At 36.8% G+C, this 25,162-nt stretch overlaps 1 protein-coding gene across 4 annotated transcripts in view; it reads right to left on the reverse strand.

Annotated features, from left to right (window-relative positions):
- PTPN4 (protein tyrosine phosphatase non-receptor type 4) overlaps positions 1-25,162 on the reverse strand; it is a 102,802-nt gene that overhangs the window by 41,895 nt on the left and 35,745 nt on the right. The window contains exons 2-7 of one of the 4 annotated variants that reach the window (XM_070951451.1): positions 20,895-21,049; positions 15,670-15,777; positions 9,869-9,911; positions 9,681-9,759; positions 8,049-8,093; positions 6,498-6,550 (exon numbers count right to left, since the gene is read on the reverse strand). In XM_070951451.1, coding sequence (XP_070807552.1) covers positions 6,498-6,550; positions 8,049-8,093; positions 9,681-9,759; positions 9,869-9,911; positions 15,670-15,777; positions 20,895-21,032 — 466 coding nt within the window. In that variant the 5' untranslated portion in view covers positions 21,033-21,049. Of the gene's footprint in view, positions 1-6,485; positions 6,551-8,048; positions 8,094-9,680; positions 9,760-9,868; positions 9,912-15,669; positions 15,778-20,894; positions 21,050-25,162 lie in introns of those variants that run through there. The other 3 variants (XM_070951367.1, XM_070951523.1, XM_070951606.1) reach the window with 3 other exon arrangements.

Here is a 25,162-nt window from a genome sequence, read left to right on the forward strand (position 1 = left end):
CTGGATCGGGTCGTGCCTTTGCGGCCTCTGACCCGGCGCCGATCTCAATTGGCTCCTTGGTTTACCGAGGAGCTGAGGGACTTGAAGCGCCGGAAAAGACGCCTAGAGAGTAGTTGGAGGGCCAGTCTTCTTGAATCTGACCGGACACTAGTAAGATCCCACATTAGGAATTACTTAGTGGCGATAAAAGCAGCGAAATGTAGTTATTTTGCTGCTCTTATTGCGTCATCAGATAATCGCCCGGCCGCCCTCTTTAGGGTGACCCGCTCCCTGCTCCACCAGGAAGCGCGGGAGGACCCCTTGGAGGGTAGAGCCGAGGATTTTGTTCAGTATCTGTATGACAAAATCACTCAGATTCGGGAAGATTTGGACTCCGACTGGGTAGTCTCAGGGGGAGAGACAGGGGCAGGTCTTGAGAATGTTATCTGGGATGAGTTTGATCCTGTGACCCCTGAGGACGTGGACAGGATTCTGGGTAGACTGAACGTGACCACTTGTTTATTGGACCCGTGTCCTTCCTGGTTAGTACTGGCTTCCCGGGAAGTGACATGAGGCTGGCTCCAGGGGATTATAAACGCTTCGCTGAGTGAGGGTGACTTTCCCGCCGCCTTGAAAGAGGCGGTGGTGAGGCCTCTCCTCAAGAAGCCTTCCCTGGACCCGGCAATGTTGGTAAATTATCGTCCGGTCTCCAATCTTCGCTTTGTTGCGAAGGTTGTTGAGAGTGTGGTCGCGCAACAGCTCCCCCAGCACCTGGATGAAACGACGTATCTGGATCCGTTCCAGTCGGGCTTCAGGCCCGGGTACAGCACGGAAACGGCATTGGTCGCGTTGGTTGATGATCTCTGGAGGGCTCGGGACAGGGGGTGCTCCTCTGTCCTGGTCCTGTTAGATCTCTCAGCGGCTTTTGATACCATCGACCATGGTATCATGCTGCACCGGTTGGAAGAGTTGGGGGTGGGAGGCACTGTGTTGCGGTGGTTCTCCTCCTTTCTCTCTGACCGGTCGCAGTCTGTGTTGACAGGGGGACAGAGGTCGACCCCGAGGCCCCTCATATGTGGGGTGCCGCAAGGGTCGGTCCTCTCGCCTCTCCTGTTCAACATTTATGTGAAGCCGCTGGGCGAGATCATCCGTGGTTTCGGGGTGGAGTACCATCAGTACGCTGACGACACCCAGCTGTACATCTCCACCCCGGATCACCCCAACGATGCCCTTGAAGTGATGTCCCGGTGCCTGGAGGCCGTACGGATCTGGATGGGGAGGAACAGGCTCAGGCTCAACCCATCCAAGACTGAGTGGCTGTGGTTTCCGACGTCCCGATATCGTCAGTTGACGCCATCACTGACTATTGGGGGCGAATCATTGGCCCCCACGGAGAGGGCTCGCAACTTGGGCGTCCTCCTGGATTCACGGCTGTCTTTAGAAGAGCACTTGACGGCCGTGACCGGGAGGATTTTTCATCAGGTTCGCCTGATTCGCCAGTTGCGTCCCTTTCTGGATCGGGACTCTTTACGCACGGTCACTCATGCCCTTGTCACCTCCCGCCTGGACTATTGCAACGCTCTCTACATGGGGCTCCCCTTGAGGAGCACCCGGAGGCTCCAACTGGCGCAGAGTGCGGCCGCGCGGGTGGTAATGGGAGCGACATGGCGTTCCCATGTAACACCTCTCCTGCGCGAGCTGCACTGGCTCCCGGTGGTCTTCCGGGTGCGCTTCAAGGTTTTGGTTACCACCTTTAAAGCGCTCCATGGCTTAGGACCCGGGTACTTGCGGGACCGCCTACTACCACCAATAGCCTCCCACCGGCCGGTACGCTCCCATAGAGAGGGGCTCCTCCGGGTGCCGTCAGCCAAACAATGCCGACTGGCGGCCCCCAGGGGGAGAGCCTTCTCTGTGGGGGCACCTACTATCTGGAACGAGCTCCCCCCAGAGATACGGAGGATCCCGGATCTGCGCACCTTCCGCTGCGCCTTAAAGACCTTACTATTTCACCAGGCCGGCCTGGCCTAATTTTCCCCCTCTTTTATAAAAGATTTTTAAAATTTTAATTATCTTTTAGTATTTATATATTCAATTTTAAATTGGTTTTAAAAGTTTGGGGTTTTAAATTTGTCGGGGCCAAAATTATTTAATTTGATTTTATTCTATTTTTTAAATTTTGTATTGTATGTGTTTTTATTGTCTGGCTGTGCACCGCCCTGAGTCCTTCGGGAGTAGGGCGGTATAGAAATCTAATAAATAATAATAATAATAATAATAATAATAATAATAATAATAATAATAATAATAGTAATATAGACAAAATTGCATTGGTAGGTGCCCCTAAAACCTATTCTTTGAACAACACCCAATTTCAAAGAGATAAGCTACAGTTCAATTTATAAAGCTACGTGCCTCCCTGGGAGTGGCAGTTACTGCAAATAACACTTCAAAGAAATGCTGAGCTGCATACAATGTTCTTAGACTTGTTTTTAAATAACTTCTTTTAGACTGTTATAAAAAATAATGTATGTTTCTGTGTACTAATGCAATGATGGCAAACCTTTTGGGCTTGGAATGTCAAAATTTTAAAAAAAAATGCTCAACTTGATTATGCTGACATATTAACCCCCCCACCCCAAACAAATGAGAAACAATTCTCTATTTTCCAGCCTCCATCTAGGCCACCCTGAACAGTATCCTCAATGTGTTAGAGCTGAGCTGGGCCTTAAATAAAGGCCCAGACTTTGACGTCAGCCCTAATTCACTGCTGCCACTCAAAAAGCCTGCTTCATATCATTCCCCCAGATGCTACCCAGGATCTGCCATGTGCCATTTACCTTCAAGCAATTTTCTCTTTCTGTTTGCAGACCCCTGTGGCCTACCCAGGGCTCCTCTGAGTTGCACAAGGTCTTTCGTCTGGAAACTTCAGAGAAAGCTCTTCCATGGCCTCTGCAGGCTCCAAAAACTGTGTGAAAGCACACCCTGTTCTTGTGCAAATTCCAGAGGCTATGCGAGAACACATGCCATTCTCTGCTGCCATCAAAACTCACACAAGTACAGGGCATGCTTTAGAGATTAATTGTTGTCAGGCGTTGAAAGCTGACGTGTCACCTAAAATGTCATGTTGTATCACCTTTGACATACAAGTCAGGTTCACCATCACTGAACTAGTGCAACTGTTCTCACAAGAAATATATTGGTCCAATAACATTCTAATATTCCAGATTTTTAAACTGTGTTTTCTTCTATATTGAAAGTTTTTATATAAGTCTAAATAAGTAAGTATAGACACAGTTAGATAAGATTAAACTCATACAACAAATCTCAAAATTATGTGCCACAATCTGAAGTTGAAGTATGCATTGTTCACCTTTAAACTTTTTTTAAATATTAAAAAGAACACAGTATCCGAAAGCCCTATGACAGAAATAAGAAACTTGTGACATATATCAGTGACTGTCAATGGATTTGTACTACATATGTGGCAAAAGTATATGAACCTCTGCTTTCAGTAAGCGAAGTGTCCTCCTTGGGCAGCAATAACTGCAACTAAATGTATCTAATGACTGTTGATCAATCCTGCACATTGGCTTGGAGGAATTGTAGCCCATTTCTCTTACAGAATAGCTTCAACTCAGGGATGCTGGAAAGTTTCCACACAGGAACTACCTTCCTTCCATAACATTTCTATAGAATTGCCCATTCCAAAACATTAATTTTTACTTTAGCATTAATCATTCTTAGCTGTACTACTTTGTATTTTAGGTCATTGTATTGTTGCATGACCCACTTTCTCTTGAGCTTCAGTTCATGGATGTCTAGTTCATAGGTCCATCAATGATGGCAAGTCATCCTGGTCCAGAGAAAGCAAGCACGTCCAAGCCAAATTTCACAGAAGGGATAAGGTTCTTATACTGAAATCTAGTATTTGCCCTTTGCCAAACAACACTTTTCATTCAAGCAAGAGAATTCTCTTTTGATCTCATCCATCCATCGAACATTTTTCCAATAGCCTTATGATCTTTCACAAACTGTAGACAGGAAGCAATGTTATTTTTTTGAGAGTAGTGGCTTTCTCCTTGCAATACTGTCATGCACACCATTACTGTTCAATGTTCTTTTGATGGTGGTTTCATGAACAGTATCATTTGCCAATGCAAGGCAGGTCTTTAGCTTCTTAAGATATTGCCCTAGGGGTTTTTGAGACCTCCCAGAGTATTACATGCCTTACTCTTGGTGTGATCTTGACTAGTTGACCACTCCTGGGGAAGGTAACAAAAGTGTTGAATTGCTACCATTTGTACACAATCTTCCTGGTAGTGGATTGATGGAGTCCAACTCTTCAAAAGTAGTTTTGTAACCTTTTCCAGCCAGCTGGACATCAATAACTGTTTTTCAGAAGTCCTCAGAAATCTCCTTTGTTCGAGCCATGATACACTTTCACATGCCTATGAAGATCAGACTTTAATAGTGAATACCCAGAGTTGTGTTCTTTAAAGAATGCTGGACCTTCCACATTCACATCTGATAATCATTCCAATGATTGATACATTTGATTCTAATTTCCCCTTCAAATTAACTGATAATTCTAAAGGTTCACCTACTTTTGCCGCACACAAATAGTAGCTTTGGATCATTTTCCTCAATGAATAAATGAGCAAGTATAATATTTATGGTTCATTTATTTAATTGGATTCTCTTTATCTAATTTTAAGACTTATACAATCAGATTGTGTTTTAGGCCACTTTTATGCAGAAATATTAAAAATTCAAGAGTTCACAAACTTTAAAGCAACACTTTTCATATATGTTATTTCCCAGATGAAGTACATAGAAATCAGATTGACTATATTATTGGCAGAAGGAGGTGGAAGAGCTCAATTATTAACAACAAAGATACGGGCAGGACCAACTGTAGAACAGATTAGATATTGCTCATATGCAATTTCCCAGTTAAGGTAAAGTGGAAGAAAAAAGCCAAGCAGTTTCCATTATATGACCTTGAGCACATACACACCATTTTTAAGGAGAACATTAGGAAAGCTTTGAAGCTTTGGACCTCATTGATAAGGGTTCAGAGGCACTAAGGAATAAACTTAAAGAATTTGTTAAGAATGAATGTGTAAACAGATTGCCAAAGATCAAGAAACAGAAGAAAGCAAATTGTATGTCAGACCAAAGAGTGAAAATTGCAAAAAAGAGAAGAGATAAAGTAACACTCCCCCCCATAATCACAGGAACAGACAATGAAGAATTTTAAATAGCTGTTAGAAGAGACAAAACTGTAAATGAAAATGGAAACGGACATGTAAAAATGGGGTAAGTCTTCCAAAAAAATCCCCAAAATGAGAAATGAGTTCCAACTTCAAAATAGTACACTAAAGGACACCAATAGACAGTTCTTTACGAGAAAAACTATGTTTAGTTGATGATGGCAAAGGATCAGAAGGAGACTGGTAGGACTTTTTCTAACTAAATTTTTTATTTCAAGTTGCAAGCTTTTGTGAATTGCAGCTCACTTCAATAGAGGAACAGATAGTAACTGTTCCAAAGAAGATAAAAAAAAAAAGATGGAAAGAATACACTGAAACTATGTACAATAGAGATTTTAACATCGCAGATGCCATAGAAGATACTCCTACTTACAAGAACATCTAGTACTAGAAGATGAAGTTAGATCAGCACTCTGGCCAGAACCAGTCAGAACCATCCATTACATTGATGGAATATCTACAGAAATACATGAAACAACAGAAGAAAACTAAATAATGGTTCTAACTAATCTGTGGTAGCAAATCTGGAAGAAAAAACTCCAGTATCTAACGAACTGGAAGGTACTGATCTACATACTAATTGCAAAGAAAAGGTTTTAGCAGAATCTGCAGACTACAGTACACTATCCTTAATTTCACATGCTAGTAAAATAATGTTTAGGATCATCCAACGCAGATTAGAGTCCTGGTATATTCCAGGAAAAGAAATAGGCCAGATGTTCAAGCTAGATTTAGAAAAGGCTAAGGGACATGAGAAATGCACGCAGGACATTGAGAAAGCCAAAGAATACCAAAATAAGTCAATGTGTACTTAATTGATTTAAAAAGGGTCCTTTAATTGTGTTTGTCATGTCATGCTGTAGAAAATATTTAGAAAATTGAGAATTCCAGACCATCTCCTGGATGAAACATAAATAACCTGTGTTATGCTAATGACATTCACAGTAAAAAAAAAAAAAGACTAAGATTAAATGTAAATATAAATTAATGCAAACTAATTTTCTTTGTGGCACTCTATGTAATTGAAAATTTACTTTGAAGAAGCAGGATAGAAAAGGGATGATGCTTTTGAACTTTGATATTGAAGAAGACTCTTGAAAATACTGTGGATAGCCAAGAAAATAAAAAATGGGTCAGCAAAGAAATCAACCAGAATTCATTCAAGGCATAATGTTACTTTATTCAAGGCATAATGTTACCATTAACCAGTATGTTCTCAATTTAAACACTTACGTATGTACTTACACTGAACAGCATAGGAAGCCAAGAGTACAGCAGTATTATAAGGACAGGGCAATCTGTAAAAGGTAAAAAACAAAACCTAAAAGTTTCCACTATGAACTATAATATTTAAATCCAAACTGTTTTATCAATTTATTTAAATTAGGCAAACCTATTGAACTGTGTGGATATATTTCCTTACGAAAACTTTGTACAGAACACATATCTTTCATGAGCTGAATCATGATATACTTTCCTATTTTTAAAGATAAAAATATGCCTATCAATTGATATTTAAATGATTAAAAGTATTCATTTAATTATTCTGGATGTGAATAAACTGATATGTGCAGGTATTCCTCATTTAATAACCACAATTGGGACCATCAGCTCTATCGTTAAACCGGGCAACCATTCAGTGAAATATCACATGACCACATAGAATTTACAAAATCGGTTCCACTGTGGTTGTTAAGTGAATCACCTGTGGTCACTAAGTGAGTCATCATGTGATTTTACTGGTTTCTTTATTGACTTTGTTTGTCAGAAGCCAGCTGTGAATTTCACAAATAGCAATCATATAACTGTGGGAAACTGCGATGGTTGTAAATGTGCATTGGTTGCAAAGAATGATTACCGAATGGTAATCACATGGGGACACTGTAACATAAGGTTGAGGATCAATTATAAAGTTTTTCAGCACATTGTAATTTTAAATGGTCACTAAACAGGGCAGTCATTAAGAGTCCTATACAGAGGACTATCTGTATAGACATATCAAAATACTAAGCCAGGATTCTGGATAATATTGGTTTCCTATGTTCAAGCTGAATATTGATGCAGCCTAACATTGGTTGTGTTACTCTTATTACAACCATAAAAAAAGGAAATTTTGCTTATTAATATCAAAACCAGATAGCCTGACACCCAGATAAACCAGGATTTATAAATTAAGATGCACGTTTGGTGTTTTGTCATGCCGGCCACATGGCCACGGAGAAGTCTTCGGACAGTGCTGACTCTTCGGCTTTGAAACGGAGCACTGCCCCCTAGAGTCGGGAACGACTAGCACATATGTGAGAGGGGAACCTTTACCTTTACCTTATAAATTATGAACCATGGTTTTATATCCTAGCCTGATAAAGACTGTCAAGATCTCCAAGTCTATTAACATGTGAAATCAGAATTTGTGTTTTGTAGTTGGCAACTCAAGAAGAGGTAAATGTAAATGAACAATATCTCAGAATCCAACATGTCATTCAAAATAAACATGGTCACTTTTTATAGAACATATTCTCTACCTGGAAGGAATAGAAATTCTACATCCTGTTGGGAATTGGAAGTACAGGAATATTAGCAGACAGGTAAGAACATTTTAGCATTTAAACTCAATTTAGTATAATTCTGAATTCATTATAAAATGTGATGTCCCATCACAATATTCTAGTACACATTTTAAATTTTTCACAGAATGCATACATGATTATATGCATTATGTCATGGTGTTTAATGAATGCTGCCCATCCCTGCCCTGAATCACAAGACACTCAAGTTTGTAAAACAAACAAATCTTACCTTCCAGTAAGAATATCTTGTTTAATTTGCAAAAAATACTGGTACCTTAAAGAAAAAGTAAACAAGAACAACAGGTTGAGAAACTTACTATTATATTATTATCTAACAAAATTAAGATGTCTTTTGACTTTGACATCTGCATTTTATGAAATGCCTTTATTTTGGCTTGTAAAACAAAACAAAATTAAAGCCAATTTCTTTTTATTATTATACTAAAATAAATAAATCAACTAATGCGAAAGATTGAGGTGAAGATCTGTAATCTAATGAAATTATTAGGCAATCTCACGTTGTTAGCTCCATTTCCTATTTCTTCCATGTCTGAAACTGGATAATTTTTAATCAGTCAGAGAAATATGATACTGGTCTATCATCAATATTTACAACCACTCGTTTAATTAATACACATTTTAAAAATAATCAAATCAGGTTTCAGATAAACTGCTATTGGGATGCATATGCATTAAATCTGGTGCTTTAATATTCTCTGCATCTCTGATAATGTCTTGCTTCCATTCATGAACTGAGAGTGAGGATTCATAAAAAATGTTTTGACTTATATTGAACTTTTATTAAAGATAAAAGGCAATAGTTTGCATCAATACATTGAAGACTTCATATAAATTGAATATATGTTTATGAATAATTTGAATACGTGATTATGAATAAGCTGTTCAGAATATTTACTACATACTTATATATTTACACAAGGAATTATGTACTTTTCTACATAAAAGATTCAGCATGTGGTTGGACTCCCACAGTCCTCTCTTTATGTCAGTGGGAACACTCAGCACAGTATACTTCAGTATACTCCCCACTCAGCATGAATGTGGTGGCCTGATTTTTGCAAAGAAAGGGCCTGTAAGTACCAAAGAACCAAGTCATGTAGATTTTAAAGATAAAAGCTAGCACTTTGTATCTCCTATAATCATGTAAGGAAGGACCCACATGGAATGCATTGCTTTAGTCCGATTTGAGAGTGAAGAATGTTGACTGACTGTTGAAAATGCCTCCTTGTCTCCAAAGACCTGCAACTGGCCTATCAGTGAAACCTTGGAAAGGTCCTTGTGTCCATAGTTCAACCTGCTGTACCGGCAGAAGCCTGAATTCAAAGAAACCCCAACTCACAGGCATGCTCCTTTAGGGCCAGTGGAACCCTATCTAAAGTAAACAGTGGAACTGAAATCAAGCCAGATCTGACAAACAGGCCCCGACAATCTCCAGACACTGAGTCAGAACTTTGATAGCACCCAGTTTAACTTGAGATGAATATATATACAATTCATTTTCATCATTACTCTGAACTGACACACAACCTACCTAAGGGTTTCATGTAGGTACTAAATAGCATGGAGAAGAGAATTATGGATTTCGCATTGAACCAAATTGCAACAACCATGGATGCAGCCCTACTTGCCCCATGCTCACAAATTAGAACCGCCCACTCAAGAATGACTGCAAAAGATCCAGAAAACTGGATTCTTCTAGGACTCTCTGAAGCTGAAGTACTTACGTACCATCTTACGTAATGCCTTCTATAAAATCAAACATATGCAAATTTAACACCAACAGCATGTTTTACATAATAAAAACAAAGAGGTAACTGATTAAAATAAAAAAGACAGATACCGTGTATATTCTTCTTGAAGCTTATTAGGATCGCTTACAAAAAATTTGACTCTGAAGTTCAAATTGTGGGGTGATCCTCCTAAAATGAACCAAAACATTTGATTATAATTTAATATTTTAGCTTACTTAGAGTTTTACCTAAATTAACTGATGATTTTTATTCAAAGTAGATAAAATATTTTGCTCACTTTTCAACTGTTTCCTAATTGGCTTGTTTGGATCCAGCCACCTCTGAGGAAGAAAAAAGATTGGCTTATTATATTTTTTCCAAAACAAGATACGATTTGCCACATTTCAAAACCAGGAAATATTAAACACCCAGTTTTTATTTTCATGTTTGCAGTGATGCTGAAATGAGCACAGAGTTCATAAAATGCATGACATGTTCATCCTGGACAGCCAGCTACAGGTAAACTCTTGGACCTGCTCTGGAAACCCTGAACCAGCACTCACAGATTATCATATTTTTCAGAGTATAAGATGCACTCTCCCCCCCACCTTAAAAGTGGATGAAAATGTCTGTGCATCTTATACAGAAAATGTTGCTGAAGCACCACCCATCCGCCAGCCCCCACCCTTTGGCTGTTTTTGGCCTCCACATGCTCCATTTTTTACCGGTTCCAGGCTGCGGGGATCACCACAGCACATTGCTGCCTCCACATGTTACCTTTTCAGCCTCCGCACACCCGCCGCCTGGAACATGCCAAGAACGTGATGCATGGAGGCTGAAAACATGACGCGCAGAGGTAGCGATCAGCGGCTATGTGCTGTGACGATCCTGGCAGCCTGGAACGGGTCTAAAACGGAGAGGGCGGAGGCCAAAAATGCAACGCATGGAGGCGGCGATGGGCTGTGGCAATCCCCGCAGCCTGGAACAGCTGATTTGTGGTATTGCAACAGGCCAATCCAACTACCAATCAGCTGCTTGTGCTGCGATAACGTGCTGAAACTGACCAGGCTGCTTGCTGTTTGCTGCAAGGATGCTAGCCAGATGAATACTGATGGGATTCTGGTAAGCAGAGGCAGATTTTTTTTTCTTGTTTTCCTTCCCAAAAACTAATTTGCATCTTATAATCTGAAAAATATGGTATGTTATACGTAGCCAGTGTGGCTAACAATGCAGGATAAACATACCATGTTTTAAGCTTACTATCCTACAGCTTTGGGGGAGGGTATGCCAAAAATTTAAATGTCCCCTAATTTATACATCAAAACATTTTAAATACAAAATTAGTTGAAATCAATGTCAGGCAAGCATATGGAAAAATCCATAGAACAAGATTATTTCAGTTTATCTCCAAGTATGTAATTTTTAATAAAGAATCCCATTTAACTCCAAAGGAAATTATTTTCCTTATCAGTTTTAATTTCTGGATTAATGTATATTTTAATTATTTATTTATTTATCACATTCATCTGGAAACACCTGTAATGAACACATCATACTGGCTTTCCTCTCCACCCCCCAATTTGACAAGAAACCAATTTGGAATAAATTGAATTTAGATGTGCACCCTGGTGATTAGAAAGAACAAAAGGCCACATGCATCCTGTTTAAAATAGTTCTATTTTCTTTAGGAAATTACGCTTGCCTAATTTTGCTTCTCTCAGTACTATGAGCCAGTGGGTGTGTTACTAATTTATGTATGCAATATTTTATGAGTGCTTTTCTAGTCAAATGATTTCTAGAATGCATTCACTGCAGACTCAATCATCATAGATGGATTTGACATTCATGGAATGTACAATCACTATGATTTCATTTTTATAAAAATCAACAAACAAAACTGCCATCCTTTGCTAAGTAACTTTATGGTAACACACACACACACACACACACACACACACACACACCAAAAAGATACTATTTTACCATATGATTCTTGGAAGATTTGAAAAATTACAAATATTATATTAACAAAAATGAGCAAACAAGATGGAGAAAGTTATAGGCGAAAAGTTATTTAGGTTAAAAATATGTGATGAAAATACAGCAGTATATATCAATATATAAGATGAATATTAAGAATTACCAAGAATAATTAGTGGAGAATTTTTTATTTTAAAATCAAGCTGGTTAGCTTTGTTAAAGCTGTTTCGTAATACAGCAAACCTTGATATAATAAATTTCAGTTTAGTAAACTTTGGAGGAAACAGAAACCATCTGTCTTTATACTTTTGTGTACTTATAAACTCTCATTTTACATAAAACAGGCATGTATAAAATTCCATTCAGATATAATAGATGATCAGCTAAATTGAATATATTGTCCTAAGTCTAGTCACACTATTTAATAAACTCTATATTAGATTTTTGGTGTTATTGTTGTTGTTATGCACATACTTTTTGGGGATGGGATTTCTTTTGGTTACAAATTACTCTGTGTTTCCTTCCTAATGGCAAATTAAATCAAGCAAGAAAACTGGCAAGACAGAGACAAGAGAAAAATTTAATTATATATGTATGGAAAGGGAAAGGAAGGGCCCACTTTGAGAGTAACAAGTTATAATTAACCTTGATACTTTTCTTACATATCCCAACTAATGAATTTGCCAAAGCTCTTTCAGTTTATGACATGTTATTCATGTCATTTCTCTCATAAGATCATTAACTACTTTGCAAGAGATTAAATGAGATTAAAATATTTACAACATTCTTACCTATGTGTTTTCATTATTATAAAAAGCTGGAGTAAAAGCAAACCTCTGGAAGTGCCCATTATGATCGCCATATAACAGCAATATATGAACCATCTATAAGAATTATCATAGGCTACAAAACTAGCCAACCAAGTTAATTAATGAAATATTTATTTTAATAAACTCAAAAAGAATAAATATTCCTGATGAGCTACAGTAATTAACTGCAAACCATAGTTCTGATTTCCGAATAAATGATGGTGTCCTAACTGTCTCAGGACACATAGTTTGAGAACTGCTATGGGTGCCATGAAAAAAATTAGTGAGACATTAAGGTCTTAGAAAGTTTGGGGGTATCTGGTACAATATAAGATACAAACAGTGATTTGTGAAAATACTTACGATTATAAAAATAATTACCTTGAATTTCTGTTCATTTTTTGCTTATTCTAATTACACTCTTCTTTCTGTTTGAGCACTTTGGCTATAATTTTATCATGATTTAGAAAACTCTTTTCATGATTATTTGCATTTTGGACTATTGTCTCAAATATTCATCTACTTTTAATAGCAGGGTATTAGTTTACTATTATGCATTTCTGAATTTAATTATAGCTTCTGATTAGACCATTATTAATAGATATCTATTCATTGCTGTATTTCTTACTTTATTTTTGGATGAAATTAAAAGCAATGATACACGATTTTAGCACAGGAAAAAGTCTGAATGAACTAAGGATTGCATGTTGTTTTCCTGTTGCAGTCTGCCATATGTACACACAAAGGGATTTTATGTTTAATAAAGATATTACACAGACCTTGGGAGCAAAAATAACAGTAAAAGGAAGAATTTACGTAATCTGTGTTAATTTCTCAAATTAGAACATACAACCTTTGTTAAGAGTTTTTTCTCAGACACTGAAATATCTGTTGTTTTACCTTTCTCTATCCCGGAGTGTTAACAAAGTGCCAGAGGCAAACTGGTAAAATAGATTAAACATGTGAAAATATATCAAGAGATATGTATTCCATAGTCTCTAAAACAGTGGTTCTCAACCTGTGGGTCGCGACCCCTTTGGGGGTCGAATGATCCTTTCACAGGGGTCACCTAAGACCATCGGAAAACACATATTTTCAATGGTTTTAGGAATAATTTTATGGTTGGGGGTCACCACAACATGAGGAACTGTATTAAAGGGTCGCGGCATTAGGAAGGTTGAGAACCACTGCTCTAAAAGAAGCTGTTGAAAGATCAATGTTTGGATCCTACAAACTTTGATAATTAGTGACCATCCTCCAATATTTTTCTAAAGTCCCTAGAATAAACAGTAGCAGAAAACACTAGGCATTCTTTGGTAGAGCTAATAGAGATTCTTTCTAATATCAATTCACATCTGCCTTAAGAGCTGAAATATTTCTGATAACTGTATAGCCTACGCCAAGAACTAGACAAGATAAGAATGTTCTTGATTTCCATTTGCCTCTCAGCGGCACCTATTACAATTTAAATGGGCCAAAGAACTCAGGAATTTACAGAGAAAATAAGCTGAAGATATTTATATTGTACCAGAAAACAAATGTCCAGATTTATTTTATTTTAAAGTGGAAAAGTGAAACATGACCAATACAGGTGAAACTTGAAAAATTAGAATATCATCCAAAAGTTCATTTATTTCAGTAATGCAACTTAAAAGATGAAACTAATATATGAGATAGACTCATTTCATGCAAAGTGAGATAGTTCAAGCCTTGATTTGTCATACTTTTGATGATTATGGCTTACAGCTCATGAAAACCCCAAATTCACAATCTCAGTAAATTAGAATATTACATGAAATCAATAAAACAAGGATTGTACATAGAACAATATCGGACCTCTGAAAAGTATAAGCATGCATATGTACTCAGTACTTGGTTTGGGCCCCTTCTGCATCAATTACTGCCTCAATGTGGCATGGCATGGATGCTATCAGCCTGTGGCACTGCTGAGGTGTTATGAAAGACCAGGATGCTTCAATAGTAGCCTTCAGCTCTTCTGCATTGTTCGGTCTCATGTCTCTCATCTTTCTCTTGGCAATGCCCCATAGATTCTCTATGGGGTTCAGGTCAGGCGAGTTTGCTGGCCAATCAAGCACAGTAATCCCATGGTCATTGAACCAGGTTTTGGTACTTTTGGCAGTGTGGGCAGGTGCCAAGTCCTGCTGGAAAATGAAGTCGTCATCCCCATAAAGTTCGTCTGCGGAAGGAAGCATGAAGTGCTCCAAAATCTTCTGGTAGATGGCTGCGTTGACCCTGGACTTAATGAAGCACAGTGGACCAACACCAGCAGATGACATGGCTCCCCAAATCAACACAGACTGTGGAAACTTCACACTGGACTTCAAGCATCTTGCAGTGTGTGCCTCTCCATTCTTCCTCCAGACTCTGGGTCCTTGGTTTCCAAATGAGATGCAAAAGTTGCTCTCATCAGAAAAGAGGACTTTGGACCACTGAGCAACAGACCAGTTCTTTTTTTCTTTAGCCCAGGTAAGACACTTCTGACGTTGTTTGTTGTTCAGGAGCGGCTTGACAAGAGGAATACGACATTTGAAGCCCATGTCCAGGATCCATCTGTGTGTGGTGGCTCTTGATGCACTGACTCCAGCCTCAGTCCACTCCTTGTGAAAGTCCCCAACACTTTTGAATGGCCTTTTCCTGACAATCGTCTCCAGGCTGCGGTCATCCCTGCTGCTTGTGCACCTTTTTCTTCCACATTTTCCCTTCCACATAACTTTCTATTAATGTGCTTTGATACAGCACTTTGGGAACATCCAACTTCTTTTGCAATTACCTTTTGAGGCTTTCCCTCCTTATGGACGGTGTCAATGATGGTTTTCTGCACAACTGTCTTTGCCATGATTGTGATTCCTACTGAACCAGACTGAGAGACCATTTAAAGGCTCAGGAACCCTTTGCAGGTGTTATGGATTAATTAGCTGATTAGAGTGGGACACTTTGAACCTAGAATATTGAATCTTTTCACAATATTCTAATTTTCTGAGATTGTGAATTTGGGGTTTTCATGAGCTGTAAGCCATAATCATCAAAAGTATGACAAATCAAGGCTTGAACTATCTCACTTTGCATGAAATGAGTCTATCTCATATATTAGTTTCACCTTTTAAGTTGCATTACTGAAATAAATGAACTTTTGCATGATATTCTAATTTTTCGAGTTTCACCTATATATTGCTCATAATAATTTTTTTACAGTATAAGCAACTTCAGAATAATCATGTGTGTTATGATCAATAAAACAAAATCTCAAATGCCAAGAGAAGAGAAAATGGGAATATATAGTACAGCTTACAGGGTTATCAGCAGAATCATCAGCCACTTGTAAACCAAAATAGTCTCTCTCAGTCAGATCAAGATGTTTGAAAACTACATCCAACAGAACTTGCCCCTGATCATGTTTCTGTAGAAAGAAAAAAATAACAAAAATAGTTTACAGATAAAACTAAAGTTTCAACCAAAACTTTACATTCTGCCAGTATTAATTTCCACTAGCCCCAAATAATATAGAAATTTAGGAATAAAGAGATCTCTTTCAAACATTTAGCAAAGCAAAGCAAAGCAAACATATACCTAAATGGAATACACAAATATAAACATGCTCATCATCTTTCAACTCTTTTGCTCGTAATTTTTTTGCAACAGAATTTCAACAAAAATTCAAGAAAAATTCTTATGTCTACATTTTCATGTATGTATTAAAAAACTAAAGGGGGCAAAGATACAAAGGGCATCCTTTTTTTTAAAAAAAAAGATTAAATTCTTGTCATCCCAGTGACTGAATTGAACAGAGGAATTTTATTGCATTTTTCATTGATTCTGAGATTATAGGATCATATTCTCCTGGTCTATTGAAACAATTGTTAAACATTTAATAAGAAGTTAATACTGGTTGAACTATCCATATCAATGTTTTAAATATTGATTCTCTGCAAAGTATAATTGAATAGTTGCACATGTCAAAATGGTTGTATGTCAATGTGCATTTCAGAGTTAAATGATCTCTACTTCCACTAAATTTCATTGTAGACTTAGAACTTGTAGAACATTTTCAACAGTCTGCCCTGCCCATGAGAATATAAACTTGTTTCTTCCTCGTATATCTGACAGGTATGCTGTTTAACCACACCTTTATTTCCTTTGTTCCTTTTAGACTCTGTACTTGTACCTTATTTCATTACATCTTTCATACTTTGACCTGCTGGCCAAATTATACATAATTTCCTTTCTGTACATATTAAAATTAAATATCCACTAACTCAGTGGCTCTTGAACTGTTTTGATCCAATTATCCCATTTCTCAGTCTCAAATGATGTTATTACTACCACAAAAAAGCAGACTCTTGTTTTATAAAGCATCTCAGCAGCAGCAATTCCAAACTGGATCATCGACTCACAAACAAGCTATTACAAAGTGCTCCATTACCCCCAAATATGCCCAAATTACCCCTACCGGGAGTAATTACCCCCAGTTTAAGAACACTGCACTAAATGATAAACATTGCACTTGTACATGAAAGTACAAGTACACACTGTTTTCCATTCCCACATTTTTAGTTCTGTGCAGTATTTCTACACGACTTGGGGGAAAATAACTTTCCTTTATGAGCCTAAATCATAGAACTTGCTTATGATCAGTAGCAAAGACCAAATACTTAACAAATGACAGAAATGGGTAAAAATTACTGCTTGTTATAACTGGCATGTCTATAACAATTAAATTTAATTGCAAAACATACTGGGAATACACTGGAAAATAATATAAACAAATTAGAATCAGATTTTGATTTAGAAAAACCTACAGTTTTGCACTATGTTAATGTTAAATCTTGTTGTAATATTTTATTTTATAGTGAATTCAAGTAACATTAGTTTACCACTGAAAACTTATGATTGTGCATAAATATATATGCTGTGTTATAATTTGCTTTTTGGGGAAACAAAGAGATACCTATTTTAATTTTTAAGTATACAAAAATATTAAAATAAAAAAAATGCATTATGTATATTCTTATTTTAACTTCATTTTATTTGGGAGGAATACTGCGACATTTAATTCAGCAAAGTTCTATTTTCAAGTATAGCAGGAGAATTCTGTCAACCTTTGGAGAAAATGGCTATATTACTGTATGTACTGCAAAGGTTATAAAAAGATCATGGGGAAATCATTTTAGGTTGCAAGGACAGTTCTCCATATGAATACACACACCCTGCCAATTTCAACCCACAAAAATTCAAAACTAAGTGGTAGACAGGAGTAGGAGGAACAGAAGGACCTAGGTAATATTAGCATCACTTCCACCCAAACAGGAAGGCCCTTGTTGTTTTAATCCAACAAATGCCACAGACAACTCACATCTTCATATATTCCATAAATACTTCCCAGAGAGTCTCAAAACTGAACCACACCTTCTCTATGTGTGCTTCTAAGTAGATGAGCCATGTAAGTGTCAGTGTATCTGTGCAGGTTCTCAGAACACAGGTGTAATATTCCTTCTGTACGTATTATCAAAAAAGAAAAAAAAACTGGCTCATCTTATTGCAGTGTTCTTGACATGAAATGTAAAACATGCTGTATATACAGTGTAATCCTCATGTCTTAAAAATGTCTTAAACTTCTTTAACCAGTATAATATAATCAAGTAAGTAAAAGAGAAAAAAGACAGGGGGAAAAAGGAACAAGACATATTGACTACTAATAGCCCAAGAAATATCTTTCAAAAAAACTAGAATTAGGTCATGATCAGTATTTTAAACAAGCTCAGTAAGAATTTGCAAACTGGCAATACTGCAAAGATTCCACTGAAAAAAGTAATCAACATTCACTAATGAAAAATCAGAAAAGAGATTGGTGGTCTAGAATTATGAAACATCACCCTCCCAAAAAACGGATCTCACACACCCACACCCCTTTTCTATACTGTGTCAATTTAAAGGTGCAACTCTAACTAAAAGCTCTTCTGGTGATCCCCCCCCACACACAATAAATATATGCATGTGAATATTTATATTTATTCACTTACATATTAATGTGCATAAAATCTTGTGTGTGTGTGTGTGTATGTGTGTGTGTGTGTGTGTGTATGTGTGTGTACACTCCCAGACATCACATTCTCCCCCACCCCAAAAAAATTAGGGCCAAGAGTAATAAAAAAGGTAGTTAATGTTTTTTTTCTTCCTAGCACATATTCTCCCAACTGCAGGGCCCCCCTTTTTTCCCCCAGATCAACCCAATGCCGATCCACTGGTTGTGACTGGAATTGATCAACAGGCTTATCACTTGAGCTTGATATTGTGGGCTGAGAGACTACATTCTCAAAGTCACCCAAACCAGCTTTCATGTTTAATGAGAGACTAGAATTCACAGTCTCCTGGTTTCTAGCCTGGTTCCTCAACCACTAGACCAAATTGACTCTCTTGTAAAATAAGGCATCATATTATTTTATTTTTGATAAAATAAGTATTCTACTTATAAAAATGTGTCCACCATTTTCTTGCATACAAGTAAACCAGTGTTAGATACATACAATATGCGCATATATTCTCCACCTTCCTTTAATCAAAGACAAGTAAAAACTTTGTTGAAATAGATTAAGAGAAGATTATGTTAAATATGAGAAAGGCCAAATGAAACTGAATGGAAATGTGAAAAAGGGAAGTGATAACTGGTTAGGACTGGCAAGAAAAAGGACAGAAATCCTGCTTGTGTGTTTTAGAAAGGATTAAAATGCATGAGCAGCAGGGATAAGCTCCACGCCTCCCAAGTTGCTTGGGAGGCTGATCTTCAAGGTCATCCTCAGCAGGGACACCTTCAGCCATCTGTACCTCCTGCTCATTCATGTTTTCAACAGCTTTTTCTATTTTCAGCAAATGTCCATCACATACTATATGTGAGGGAAAAATACATAAATAAGATAAATACTGTATGCCTTCTTACAAGTCTGCTCTCTTCCTGATCTCAGTTTCCTTACTTTTAATCCTTATTTTGAAATTACCACTATATCATCAAATTAATATATACTTTCAAATAGATTTCTTTTATTTATATATGACAGTAAGTACAAAAGAAATCCTTGATTCCCCAAGAACTAATCATATAAATATTATCTGTTGCCCATAGACCAAAAATGCAATCATTATCACTGTGTATTAAAAATAGGAGCCTGAGAAAAACAAACAACTGTTTGTGCTAATCTATTGCTGAACAGATTATAGATTCTATGAATTAGAAATTTTAGTACTGGATTTTCTTGCATATTATTCCATTTTATGAAACCACTGTTAACAGACTAAAGCCAAACTATGCTGGTTTTCATTTTGGTTCTTAAACCATCATTTGTATATTAAACTGTTCTTTTTCTTCGTAACAGGATCAGGACAGAAATATCTGATGGTAATATACAAAAATATTCTAGAAAATCTCAGTAAAAGAGGCAAATACAAAGGCAAAAAATGGTTATACCATACTATTATTTTGTCATTTTTAGTGGTAGATAAATAAATGCTTTTAAAAGCCTCTAACGATCCCAGCTGAGTTGCCTGATCGTCAGAGGCTTTTAAAAGCATTTTTTTCTACAACTTCTTCGGCCGAAGAGGTTGCAGAAAAAATGCTTTAAAAAGCCTCTGACAATCCCAGCTAAGCAGCGCGATCATCAGAGGCTTTTTTTTTTTTTACTTTTAAAAGCATTTTTTCGGCCGAAGAGGTTGTAGAAAAAAATGCTTTTAAAAGCCTCTGACAACCAGACAACTTATCAGGGATCATTAGAGGATTTTAAAAGCATTTTTTTCTACAACCCCTTCGGCTGAAAAAATGCTTTTAAAAGTAAAAAAACCCAGCCTCTGATGATCGCACAGCTCAGCTGGGGGGGGGGGGGGGCAGGGATTTTTGCTACCGGTTCTCTGAACCACCCACCACCATTGCTACCGGATCGGGTCATCCGGTCCGAATTGGGAACATTTCACCCCTGCTCAATTCTATTGTTTTTACTATCGGAAAAACATTAAGAAATGCAAAATACTTTAAACAAGAATAATGGGAAGACTAGAAATTAAGTCTTGAAAGGAAAAGAGGCTAAAGAAAGTATTTTTAGCTCTAAAAATATCAAAATGGGTGAGGAATTTAAGAACACTCTTCAGATTCTTAAAAGAAAGTGATGTTTTTAGGAAAACGGAGTGGCTATATTCTATCATCCTAGAGAGCAGGACACAAAATAATGGCATTAAGTTACAAGGAGGCAAATTTTCTTGACTGTCAGGAAAAATTCCAAATGGTAAAGACATTTAGAATGAAAGTAGTTACTGTGAAAGCTCTCCTTTACTGGATATATTTAAACAGAGATTTGATAGCAAGCGGTCAAGGATGCTTTCATTTGGTTTCTTGTACCAAAGTGGAGGTCGAAGTTGATGACATAAATGCCCCTCCCAATTCTATTATTCTATTTTGTGTTAAATTTGTTATAAAATGATTAAAAATGAAATTAATATTGTATTATAGGAATGCTTCCCAAACACCGTACTTACGTTAAGTCTGAATGCTTGTACAGTATTATCTAGAAGAAGAATATTGCAGACCACCTCTGTATGCTGTCTATCTCGTGCCAGCTCAGATGCTCGTACATTGTAGGTTCTGCCAGCAGGCAATCGGAAACGTCCAGTCATTACTGTCCACACAGCGTCTTTAAAAGGAAAAAATAAAGACTTATTATTTCTAACCTTCTCAGGTTAGAAGCACAAGCATGATTAAGCAAACAGAAATAGACCTTTTTTTAATGTTCAAAGCTTTATATCTACTGCAAATAAACTGGAAAAAATGGTTCAGATTAACTATCCATGCCTCTATAATTCAACATATAAATTTAATAATTATTACAGTAATATGTATGAGATCAATTCTTGAAACTTAAATTGAAATTTTATGGAAAATGGTTTTGTGAAAAATTGCTTTGTAGTAAACAGCAACAAAATCCTAGAAGTTGGATCTATTTTAAACAAAATGGCATATGGAGTATAAGTTTAACTAGCGTTCATGGACTAACCACTGGAATTCTTTTTAACGTATTTGTCCGCGAAAATAATTTCATAAAATGTAATTTATAATTAAATAAGATATTCATATAGCATATTAAATGTATTCAAAAAATTAATAAATGCCAAAATTCCAAATGTTAAAAACAAAGATTTTTTTTTTAAAAGTTTATAATACCCAGGGAGCAATACGAGATTTATCACTGAAGAAAAAAGTGGCTCATATTTCACTTATATCATAAATTAGTCACTTCATGCATTATGACCTTCATAATCTTCAGGATTATCACTCTTCTGCAATCATAGGATATAACAGTTAACATATTTTAACCTGTCATAAATATAGTCCAACCATGCCTAAAATTCTCCTGTAGAGAATTTACACAGAGTTTGGTTTATGCTACAAATCCTTTATTACACCATATTAACTTACTGGCATGAGGAAATAAAAATTTTATCTTCAAAAAGAATGTCTATTATTACAAATGTAATAATTATTTTTAATAATAATTAAACTTTTAAAATAAAGATTTAATTATGTTTCTATACAAATCACAAGTCCCCAAAATTTATATTTCAGATATAAAGCTATGAAAATATTTACATAACTGAGATTGGGTTTTAGTTTTCACTAATTCCAATTTAAGGCTGAACAACAGAGTACTCCATGATAGTGCTATTTAAACATGCATTTCAGATTACTGAAGTTATATTGCTCACCCTGTAGCATCCATTCCTATATTACAATGAAAGTTGAAACTTGTTTTCTGTCATTTAGATTTGTAGGTGAAAGAAAAATTAATTGTGTGGGTCCCAGTAGATACTGTTAAATGCTAAAGTTATAAATTAATATATAAGAGCCATGGGGGCACAGTTAGAATGCAGGACTGCCAGTAGTTTGATTCCTTTGATCCTGACCGGCTGAAGGTTGACTCAGCCTTCTATCCTTGAGGTCAGTAATGATGACACAGATTGCTGGGGGCAACATGCTGACTCTACGCTGCTTAAAAAGGGCTGTAAAGTACTGTGAAGTGGTATATAAGTCTAACTACTACTGCTATAAAGATGAAAAACTGAAGTTTGAGATCTCTATAATACCTAGGGGATATCAAAACACACCACAAGCACTTCCTTAGAAATAGAACAAGAGTTGAAAGGGACCTTGGAGGTCTTCTAGTCCAGGGGTGGGCAATTGTGGCTCTTTTACAACCTGTGGACTTCAATTCCCAGAATTCCTGAGACAGCCAATGGTTATCCAATCTCTTCTTAAAAACTTCCAGTTTTGGAGAATTCACAACCTCTGGAGGCAAGTTGTTCCACTGGTTAATCGTTCTAACTGGCAGCCCCTGAGATATTGGAACACTGCTCTCATGTCACCCCTAATCCTTCTTTTCATCGAACTAGACATACCCTGTTCCAGCAACTGTTCTTTATAAGTTTTAGCCTCCATTCCCCTAATCATCTTTGTTGCTCTTCTCTGCACTCTTTCTAGAGTCTCAACATCTTTTTTACATCATGGCGACCAAAACTGGATGGTACCACATATACTGTACCAGTGCATTTTGTTTTTCTTGCCTAAATGTAGAACTTTACTTTTTTCACCATTGAATTTCATTTTGTTAGATAGCGCCCAACGTTCAAGTCTGTCAAGATCCTTTTGTATCTTAAGCCTATCTTCTGGAGTGTTGGCTATTCCTGGTGTCGTCTGCAAATTTGATGAGCTCCCCATCTATCCCCCACCCCCACCCGTCCAAATCATTGATGAAGAAGTTGAAGAGTACTGGGCCTAAAAGAGAGACTTGGGCTACCCTACTGCATACTTCCCTCCATGTAGATGCAGTTCCATTGAGGACTACAAATTGAGTGCGATTGGTCAGCCAGTTACAAATCCATCTGGTGGTGATAATGTCTAACCCACATTTTTCTATTTTATCAAGTAGTAGGTTATGGTCTACTTTATCAAATGCCTTACCTTAAAGCTACCCATCCCATATTCCTCTATTAATGTAATATGTATCAAATGTTAAGACAGTTACAAAATGAGTGTTTTGAATTCTGCTGTGAACTACCTGTATTTCTGAAGATAAGTGTTGCTTAAGATTTAAGGGTAACATTCAACATTGCACAAATGTTTACTTCTGTTTACATAGGAATATTTTCCCTTCATTTAGCTTATTTTTTTGCTTGATATTCAGTTATCTGGAGCCCTCAACACTATATTTAGGAGAACAAGGTGGAGGTACATCAACCTGTTCTTATTCCACGAATAAATGCCTTCTGTCAGCATCTGTAAAATATTAAGCTAATACATTCATCCTAATGCTTGCAAGAGTTGATAGGGAATATTCATCTGAATTCCTAAAAATTACCATTCCAATATAGGTTAAGACAAGTTTCAATGCCTTCAGATAGGAAATAATTATACACATTGACAGCAACATCATTTATAATACCTAAGCTATCTTTTACTCATGCATATCTTTTACTATTCCTTTTAAGCCATTCTCACCCAAATCTCAACTCATCATAGATGGCTTACTCTTTATCTCTAAACGACAAAAATTAGCTATTGACTTATCATGGCATCTTTCATCCCTTTGGTACTCAATGTTGGATTTTAAAAAGTGCAACTTTAATATGGCCACTGAAATTTATATACTAAAAATGTACACATGCTGTAATATGTTCATGAAAATTGAACACTGAGCACACAAGACTTCTTCTAGGAAGAACAGTTCTATATTTAATGTTATATCCAATGTTGTGTTATTTCATTTTAATTTCTACCATTAAACTTTTCTTCACCCATTCTTTTTCAAACTGAATTCCAGCTGCTTTGTTTCTGTTACAGACACAGGCTTTCAGACAATTAGAGAGAAATAACAGATGCATAGTAGGAAGGTTGCAAGCCACTGCTATGCTTTCCAGGGATGTTAGAAAAAAAGTACCTAATCTGTCTTTGTTGGAATTACGCCTATGAATATTAGAATGGCTGTCTAGAAAAAAAAGTTAGTGCCAGAAATTCTAAAAGTGCTGTTTAATGATTGTTTAGCTTACTAAGTGACAATCATAAGAAATACTGAAATTATAATTAAGGGTATATACTGTAAATGCAGAACATAATCGCTAAATAGCTAACTGTTTCAAATGTTATTTTCTACTATATTCTAAAGATTTTGAGAATTTTAAGAATTGATCTATGATTATGCATTTATATCTCATCTCTTATTTTGCATTATGCATTTTAGTTATCTGATTGAATTATGTTTCTCCATGTACCAGTAGAATGGACAATGCTGGGGAGATTGGGTTATCTCCCCATATAGACCCATATATTATTCTACGCCAAGAACAAAGTACATTATGGCTTGGCAGAAGGAACTAACAAGAGTGTGAAACCAGTTGTATCTAGTGACTTTAAAGCAGTTAGTAAACATGTTTTGGGGATGCCTGAAAGGCTTACAGCATAGCTGAGAAGGGAAAAATGACTATAAAGGTCCGGTAACATGAAAAAGATGTAACCGCTAGAAGGTAAATATGAAGACACAGATGTCACTGATTTGAAATTTTTTTCTAGAAAAGTGAACTCTGCAGAAGTAGCACATATACTGATATTTACAGGAAACAAAGAATCTAAGATCTACAGCATTAGCACAACAAAACAGAGAGCTAATGTAATTTGCTTGCCATCAATCCTCAAAGATATTATATATACTGCTGATACTCTGAACTGTGATTGTGAGCCACTTACAGAATATCACTGT

The sequence above is a fragment of the Pituophis catenifer genome, unplaced genomic scaffold (assembly GCF_029215685.1).
Source record: "Pituophis catenifer annectens isolate HBS135680 unplaced genomic scaffold, rPitCat1.0.hap2 SCAF_1, whole genome shotgun sequence".
Taxonomy (NCBI): Eukaryota; Metazoa; Chordata; class Lepidosauria; order Squamata; family Colubridae; genus Pituophis; species Pituophis catenifer.